Here is a 9,086-nt window from a genome sequence, read left to right as displayed (position 1 = left end):
TGCATGTAATGAAGACGCTATGTTTGGTTGTGGGTACTCGGTTTTTTATAATGAAATAAATTATATTAATTCTTCCATCTAGGGAGAATTATCAGACCTATGTCGTGCTCTTTTGTTTAAGAAATGTATCTTTTTCCTTTAAGTTTTCGCTGAATGAAAAATACGGTGCATCGTCCTCTTAATTATTTGAAGACAACTATTTTATATGGTAAATTTTAGGTATGAAATTAAATCTGCCCTTTGGAAAAATGGGACCAACAGAGACCGACTAATGTTTTTCCAGTTAATAGTTGTTTACTTCTTGTATTAGTAGTAACAAGCTTTAAATGTGAATGAAAGAGAAATACCATAAAGAAAAAAGAAATCGAAAAATATAATAACTTAAGGTTTGTGAGAAAAGATTGTGGATTGCGGTAGGGATTTCTGTAAGAGTATGATGTTCAGCTCACAAACTTTGTGAGCGTGAGCTCTCCGACATTTAAATCACTAGAAGAATTTTGAGGAGAGCTTAATTCTTAAACAAAGTCCAATAGGAAAATCAAAGTAAAATGAAGTTTAGGTTTTTGAATAAAGTTCTTAGTGGCCCTATAATGTCATGACACCTGGCCTGCCCGCGCCTCGCCTATTTTGTTATTGTATGAGCCTTATACTTTTACCGAAACTCTAGAAAGATCCATGTCAAGCTTACACATGTATTGTTTGTGGAAAAGGAATGGACATGGAAATGGCTCTTTCACCATCAACTGATCCTTGCCTTGGCGAAGATTACATGGACGTTTGGATGGTAATTATGGGCAAGCAAGGGATGACTCTCCTTTTAATCGCCACCCTACCTTCATAGGATTCCCATAATAAGCGAGAGTTGATGACCTTCATGGTTCTCTCTTTGAGAGTAGGCTGTCAACCCATCTTTAGACATATCAATATGTTCATGGTACTAGGCAACCAGTGGCAGAGCCAGAAAATATTTTCTATGGGACCTAAAATGTTATTTTAAATGAATAACGAGGCCAGAAAGTAATTAGAAAGTTACATTTACTGAGGCTATAGTGTTACTTTCAAAAACTAGGGGTGCCTAGTAGAATTACTATATTTATAGGGGTTAAATTTTATTTTATATAAGATTTTTGTGGGGTTTATGGGCGGCGACAGTAGTTCTCCTCGAGTTTATCATGGTTAGATAGTGACATGTGGCGACACGAGTCCTTGGAAATATTTCAACCTATAATAATAATATATCTTATTAGTTTCATTTCTTCCTTAATTATAGAGTATCAAAAACTGACCTTTTCATTTTTCAAATTCTCTAGATCTTTTAATTATTTATAATATGCCAAATTTATCTTTTATTATTATTACTTTCTTAAATCATATATTAACAATATCTTTTTTTCTACACCTTTGCTGATACAGTAATTATGATCAAATTTCACTAATTGAATTGTTGAAAATTCAGGATTCAATTTTTTATCCGGCTCACTGCTTTTCATATAAAAAAGTAATAAAGGTTAATTTAAAATTTAAAATATAAATGAACATTGAAATATAAAAAATATAAAAAAATCCAAAAGTTGAAGTCAGCTATTTTTGAGCTAAATTTTTTTAGCATTTTATCTCAAAACTCTTCATCGTGAAAATATAACTAATAATTTTCCTAATTTAAATGAACTCTTAGAATTGCTTCTGGAAGTTATCGAGAGTATTTCAAACTAAAATTTCTGAATAATGTAAATAAGTAAGTTAACTTATAAAGTTCCATAAAATCAACCTAATTCCAAAGGTTGACAATGTATGATATTAAATGTCAATTTATGATATTTAATTTCAGAAATTGAATAAATCAACGAATAATTAGAAATTTCTATCAACTTGGTAATTATTAATTAAGTAATGATTTATTTAATAATTTAATTATTTTAATACATTACAATTTAGAATTATAAAAATATTATAAAAAATAAAATGTCATTTTTAGTCATTATACATACACAACTAATTTACCAAACATGTGATGTAGATTTTGAAAATCACAATAATTATAAAAATTACAATTATTACTAAACACATATGAAATTATTTTCAAAACCGGTTATTTTTAAAGTTATAAAACTTAAAAGTTGCAACAGTCCAAGACTAACCCAACACCAGTTTTCGAACCGAATAGTTTTCATTTAAATATTACGTGATATGAAATGTGAAAAGCAAAGTAGATATTAAAAAATTATATATATATATAAAGCGTTAATATAAAAAGTTGAGATGTAACAGGAGAGGACAAGATGAATGGAGGTGAAGGTGGAGGTGGTGTAATTTGGAAGTAGGTCTATCAAAGCAACCAAGAAGCATGCGTCAAAACATCCTAATTTAAATAATCTATTGTCGACCCTACAGTTTCTTTTCCTTTTTATCTGAAGTATACTTTGAACAACAACTAAAACTAATTATATTTTTATCTCTTATTTTACCCAACAATAATTAGGAGTACAGCCACACATTCACAATTAGTACAGTTGTTTTATGTACTGACGACATTCATAAGAGTAAACGACATGTTACTACCCCGTTGAGCGAAATTCCATGTTAAATTCCAGATTTTTACGCTTAAAGTACCATCGTTAATAATGGTTGGATTCTAACACAGATATAAAGTGTGCTATTACCAAACTGTCCTCCAATCTTCTTTTTCTTCCCCTCTTCCGCTATAACCAAACTACCCTCCCATCTTCTTCTTCTTCTTCTTCATCTCCCCCTCCTCCCACTTCATCTCCTCATCCGGCCAGATCGCATCCGACCGGGTGCCATTCCAGCCGAAATGAAAAAAAAGTATAGTTGATTTTGATTGCAATCTCCACCATTCTCACTAAAAATCATCACAACCAAACTTCTCACAGCCTCCACTTCTCATAAAAAATTATCACAACCTCCACCATTGTTACCAAAAATATCACAACCAAACATAACCTAAAACCTATTATAAAATCAACAAACTTCTCGCTACTTCCTCATTTTCATCTGTTATATCCAAATGTTTGTCCAAATAAGCAAATATCCAAGGAGATGATTTAAATTTTTTTAATTAATAGGAAAGCACCATGGATTCAGTGCTAACACAGAAAAAAAAAAAAAAAATTAAGGTTGATTTATGAAATTTTAAAAACTTATTTCACTTAAGCTTTGAATTTCTTTTACTTTCCACATCTCCCATCCAAAAGCTTCCTTTTTTTCTGGAAAGAGAAAGAAACTTGGCAGGAAGCATTAAACTTAAACAACCCGATTAAATTGTCGGATCTAATCCGGCCGGCCCGATTTAGCCATCGCTCGGCCAGATTGTGCGGCCATGGCCTTCTTTGGCCATCAAGTAAAGAAAATAGAAGGGGAGGAGGAAAGAGGAGGACGAGAAAAGAAGGAATAAGAGGAAGTGAGAAGAAAGGGAAAAAGAATGAGAACAAGAAAAAGGCTAAGACAAGAGGAGGAGAAGTGAAGAAGAAAGAGACGAAGAATTGAGGAAGAAGTAAAGAAGAAAAGAAAGGGATGAGAAGAAAGAGCCCAAGTAAAGAGAAGGGGAGACAGTAAAGTTTCTGGCGAAGTGACAGAGAGAGAAAAATGAAAGAGAAGAGGAATGACCGAAGAAAGAGTAAAAATGAGTTATGGTTTTTATATTTTATAATTATTTTATTTGAAGTTTTTTTTTTAAATGAAAATATTAAAATATAATAAATAACCATTCCGATCCTTAATTTTTAAATGAAAGTTAATATAAGAGTGACAATTGAAATTTATGAAATTACGGGTGGGAATCTGGAATTTTGCCAAACCTTGGGTGGGAACATGTCCATTACTCTTATCATGATGAGATATAAAATTAGGATACTAACTTTAGTATGCATAAAATTACGATAATATTTTATACATATAAAGTTTTACTAGAATGACCCGAGCTTGATCCCCACCTGTCACGTGGGTGACCCAGGTTTGATCCCGAACAATGGCAAATTTTAATTACCTCTAATGGTTTGGTAGTTGGCTTAAGATTCATAGGTGATTATTCAAGGTATCTTTAGTTTGAATCTCCACGATTATTAAGAAAGAACAACTATTGAAAACTTATTTAACCGTTAACTTCAGAATCTTAAAAAACTAGTTAAGATGCGTACAAATTGATCCGAACATCTCAAATACCAAAAAAAAAAAAAAGACATATTCTTTTATTAGTGAGAAAAGTGATTCTGAATTTTAATATTAAGAATAATATCAATAAAATTAGAACAAATCTTGAATTTATTAAATTTATTTATATATATACATATAATGAACAATGCATTCAAAGGTCAAGTAATAATGGTGTCGTCAAATCTCATAACATGGTGAGATGAAGACAGCAGCGTGTGTATTTACTATATATAAGTAAAGGCAGACATCCCCGGAGTGCACATGGGTTTACAAGTTGCACTCGGCGTTGGACCCATCAGAGACAAATTAATCAGAGTTTGCAAGTTGATGATGTGTTTTTTTATTTTTTTCTTCTTATATCTATCCGACAATATTATTTTGGCGAATTCATGCTTTTCTTTTGCCTTTATCTTTTGCTTTGACAAATGATCTTTAGTCTTTTCATTTGACCCATGTAATACATAACAATGAAATTAAACAGAATATTATATTTCATAAATTTAAGTTAATATCTTTTTGTATTTAAAACCCTCTTTCTATAGATTTTTTTTTATATATTTCCCTAATTAAACAATTAATAATAAAAATTATATTTTCACAAGTTCTCCTTGTTAAAATTTTATTTATATGTATAACCTATATCAAACGATAAACCCAAAACCCCTTTCACATCGAATACCTCTTTTTTTAGTACTTCGTTTGAGCTTTGAAGCAAGTAACTGCTTTTCATGCTTTCCACTTTGTTGAATGACGAGACCAGATAAAAACAACTCCTTTACCATTAAACAAATTAAGGCTGAATTTAATAAATTATTGCTACTAAAGAGGTGTTGGTAGTGATCTGCATTTACTTTTTGCCATATAAAAATAAATATCTCTTTCCTAAAAAGCCTCAAAAGCCAAACAAAAATATAAAACAAACCCAACAAAGAGCTCTCCGATTAATACCATACCATCATCAATTCTTTTTCTCACGTTATCTAAAAGAATTAACATCTGTATCTGATAATTCCTTCAAACTAAAAAATAAAACGTTTAATTATTAATAAAAAGATTTTTGGCTGAAAATCCAATAAAATTCTATAATTTTATTAGTAATAAAAGAGTGTTCGTAAAGCAGCAGTTACTATTAAATGGACTTAAAATTTAATTTATATAACCCATTTTTTAAGATTTAATTAGAAAATAGCATGTTTATGAAAGCATGTCAGGAAATAATTATATTCTAAAATTTCAGCACCTATTAAACCAAAATACCTTCCTTTAATTAAAAATTCGAAGTAATTGATAACCAAGGGATAGGTTAGCGATAAGATCGATTCTATCGATCTACTGATACTAAAAAAAAAAAAAAAAAAAAAAAGCTATTTGAATATTTGATTGACCAATGGAAATTTTGAAATAAATTTATTTTTGAGAGAAGTTTACAAAAAACTTATTTTTTAACTCGCTCATTAAATAATGATTATAAAATATAATTTCTTAAAAAAAAAAAAAACTCAAAAGGTAAGGGTAATTTGATAATATATTGATTGAAGTATAAAAATAATAAAATAGTTAATGAGTTCAAATTTCATATTCATTATTTTGAAGAAAAGAACTTTTGCATTTACGTACCCTGGGCAATATATAGATAGAATCATGGATCCGCCTCTTATACGTAATAAATTGGTATTTGGTCATGGAAATGTAAAGGGAGTATTAATCAATTGGAGGCATTTAATTTAATAAATGGCACGGCTGTCTAAGTTACTTTATTTCCATTATTTTTATGTTTAAACTTTACCTTAAAATTAATCAATTGAATCTTTAATGGTCCGACAAATTAAATTTAAGGTACCAACAATTAAATTGTTGGATTTAATTGCCTAATAATAATATCACTTCAATTCTCGTACCCCAATAAAATTTCCATTGCAATGTTGCTCAAAATCGACATCGCACAACCCAATAAATTAAAATTTGGTATACAATACAATCTTAATAACATTATAAAAGAACCCAAAAAATATAATTATAATAAAAATAAATTAAACATAGAAGAAGAAAAATTAATTAAACACCCTATAATAATATATTTATTAGGCAGAACAAAGTTGATCCTTGAAGGTTGGATATCCAGAAGAAGGCTTGGTCTTCAAACGGTAAAATAATTTCTTCTTCTTTGAGGTTGAATTGTCAATGATGAGAACAATTTTCCCAGGTTCACCAATCTTGAAACTATCAGTCACTATATCTTCTTCATTTGAGGTCACTTTTCTTGCCTTTTGGATTATCACTGTGTAACTTTCTTCAGCACTTGGGACAAATTCTGCAGAATAGCTCACATCCCATCCTACCACTCTCACTTCCCAAGACAAATGGCATTCCTGCACAATTAACCATTAAATTTTCAGACCAATCTTTGGCTAATATTATCAATTTCCCAGTTTGGACTAGGCTAGAAAACAACAAAACCAACCAGAGAATCCAAGAAAAGATGCTCTATTCCAGTACTTTACCATATTTATTAATGTTTGACAGAGAGAAAGACTTTATCCCCTAGTCAATTATGTCTAAATTCTATCTGTTGACTGTCTATTTCTTCTCAACTTCATTTGTGCATATCCAGATATTTTAAACCCCCAAGGGTAAATACAATTAACCTCTTGTATGAAAAATAAATAAATTACTATTGACCAATGAGAATGAAGGCAAAAAAATTACTCACCTCAGTAACTGGGAATTCTACTGTGTGCTTAGCCGCTGGTTTTACCGTGATCTCAGTAACAGCATCAGTGGGCGCAAATTCACCATCTTTGCTCAATCCTCCATATTTGACAGGAACTTGCTCAGCAGCTATGTATCTGGTTGCACATTCCAATGTTCAATATTGCACCAAACAAACATTATATGAAAAAGAGAGAAAAGAAAACAAATTTATCTGCAAACCTGAAAAGGGTCTGTGCAGATTTGGAAGGACCAGCAAAGACAAACTTGCTTTTAGTCCTCTGGGTCAAAAATGGACTTATCATCCTATTAACTGCCATGTACCACCATGGCACATTGATGAACACCTTAAAATGACAAACCACACATTCAAAACAAAATCAGCAATCTTTTCTTGTATGACTTAATATAAAGACAAAAATCCTGTGGTGAAACTTTTATGTTTACCTGTTTGGCAACAAATTCTGGATAGTTGTCTTGAAGCAAGTGAAGGGCCTGTTTGGTTGCTTGTCTAAGCTCCCATTTCCCAAATCCAGGAGAATTCTTCAAATCATTAACCTGAACAATGGTGGAAATCCCACCAGGGCTGAAATCCAGTTTTCTGATACTTCTTTCCAGGAATTGAATTCTCCATCTCATGAATTTTTGCCTCTTTTCTTCATCAGAAAACGTTTTCTGATAAAGCTCCTTGTTCTGGAACTCCCCATACACATTGTAGCAAACTGGGTGTCCTTCTTTATCAACACCATGCATGAACACAACCTTCTCCAAATCATCACCCAAGTCTGTTGTTTCAACCAACTCATCAATGCCGAACTCCTTCCTCCAGTGAACCGTGTTCTTCAGCATTGTGAAGGCTTCTTTCACCTTGAAATCTCTTGCCCGGAGAAACTTTAAGAGAATCACATCGCTTCTTTCATCCGCCAGAAGTGGAATGCCCCAAATGGAAACCTCTTCCGGCGGCATTCTAGTCTCAGACTTGGCATCTTTAGGTTCTTCTAGTGGAGTCATGGCTTCCTTTGACTCTGGTTGATCCTTGGCCGGAGACTCGGGCTGCTCCTGTGGAGCCATTGAAGCCACGGCTACAATAGTCTCTTCTATGGCTTCCACAGTCTTTGCACCGTCGTCATCAACCGTTTCAGCAACTACAACCGCAGCTCTCTTTTCTTCTACCACTTCAGCTTCCGCCACAGCAGCGCTATCTTCCTTTTCTGTTTCGTTCTTTTCTTCGACAACGGTTTCAGGCTCCGCTTTTGGTGGTTCTTCGACAACCGCTTCGGCTGGTGCCTCCGGGGCTGGCTTTTTCTCCTCCTCAGACACCACAGCAGCCGCTTTCTTTTCTTCTTCTTTATGTGCGGTGGGTGGTGCTGATGATAATGAGGTGGCATTACTAAATTCATGCTTGTTAAGCGCTTCTTGAACAAGCTGCTTAAGTTCTTCAAGAGCTTTCTTCTCATTATCAGCAAGATCAGCAACTCTAGTGCTCTCTTCTTTGAAAGAATCTGAAACAGGCACCTTCTCGCCATCATCACCACCGGATTTCACAGTCTCAGTCTCCAAAACCGGAGCGTCCTCAATGTGGGTAGGCTTCAACTGATCCTCCTCTTCACTCTGCGGCACCGGTTTCTGCACAGCCGCACTTGTTATTGTCGCAGTCTTCTCATCAGTTACAACCACAACTTCTTCAACCTGAGAAACAGGTGTTTGATGAGCTTCAGACTTGTGAACTTCCTCAGCCATGGATGAAGTAATAGTTTGAAATGATGTTTGTGGAAGAAAGAGAATTGGGAAGACGTATAGAAAAGAAAAGAGAGAAAAGAAGTATATAAAGAGAAGAAGGGAGATAGCAGTTGGGGAGGGAGTGGGGTTGGAATGAAGCTGTCAAGCTGAAATGGGGAGGGTTGTAGTATTCCTTTTTGTCAGGACCCACTACCACCACTGCATTTATGTTACAATTACCCCACTTTCTTTCTTTTGTAACGCCTCTTCAACATTAATCATCGCCGTTTCTGCCGGCATTTGTTTTTTTGTTTTTTTAATTTCTAATCTCATTATTATGCCAACATTATCTCAAAGATTTTCAAAAATCTTTTACTATGTAAACAGAGGGTTTTGTTTCGTTTAAAAGGTATAAAGCCACCATTGTAATTATCAAAACCCCTAATAAATATTTAAAATTACAAATACCTTTATTATAAAAAGTGTTT

General features: G+C 33.0%; 1 protein-coding gene across 1 annotated transcript; it reads right to left on the bottom strand.

The window, feature by feature from the left end:
• Positions 1 to 6,056: 6,056 nt before the first annotated feature.
• LOC116143391 (patellin-3-like) lies at positions 6,057 to 8,741 on the bottom strand. Its single transcript, XM_031428843.1, has 4 exons — positions 7,327 to 8,741; positions 7,102 to 7,226; positions 6,881 to 7,016; positions 6,057 to 6,539 (listed from the first exon to the last, which is right to left on the bottom strand). The coding sequence occupies exons 1-4, from the start codon at positions 8,617 to 8,619 to the stop codon at positions 6,252 to 6,254; spliced, it is 1,842 nt and encodes a 613-aa protein (XP_031284703.1). The 5' UTR covers positions 8,620 to 8,741; the 3' UTR covers positions 6,057 to 6,251.
• Positions 8,742 to 9,086: the final 345 nt, after the last annotated feature.

This window comes from Pistacia vera, unplaced genomic scaffold (assembly GCF_008641045.1).
Source record: "Pistacia vera cultivar Batoury unplaced genomic scaffold, PisVer_v2 Contig43, whole genome shotgun sequence".
NCBI classification, from domain to species: Eukaryota; Viridiplantae; Streptophyta; class Magnoliopsida; order Sapindales; family Anacardiaceae; genus Pistacia; species Pistacia vera.
Note: the sequence above shows the minus strand (reverse complement) of the source record. Positions and strands in the feature narration are given on the sequence as shown.

Coding starts and splice junctions, on each gene's coding strand:
- LOC116143391 (XM_031428843.1), bottom strand. CDS start 8,619: ATGGCTGAGGAAGTTCACAAGTCTGAAGCTCATCAAACACCTGTTTCT. Junction 7,227..7,326: donor CAGAATTTGTTGCCAAACAG/GTAAACATAAAA, acceptor TGTCATTTTAAG/GTGTTCATCAATGTGCCATG. Junction 6,540..6,880: donor TAGAATTCCCAGTTACTGAG/GTGAGTAATTTT, acceptor TTAATTGTGCAG/GAATGCCATTTGTCTTGGGA.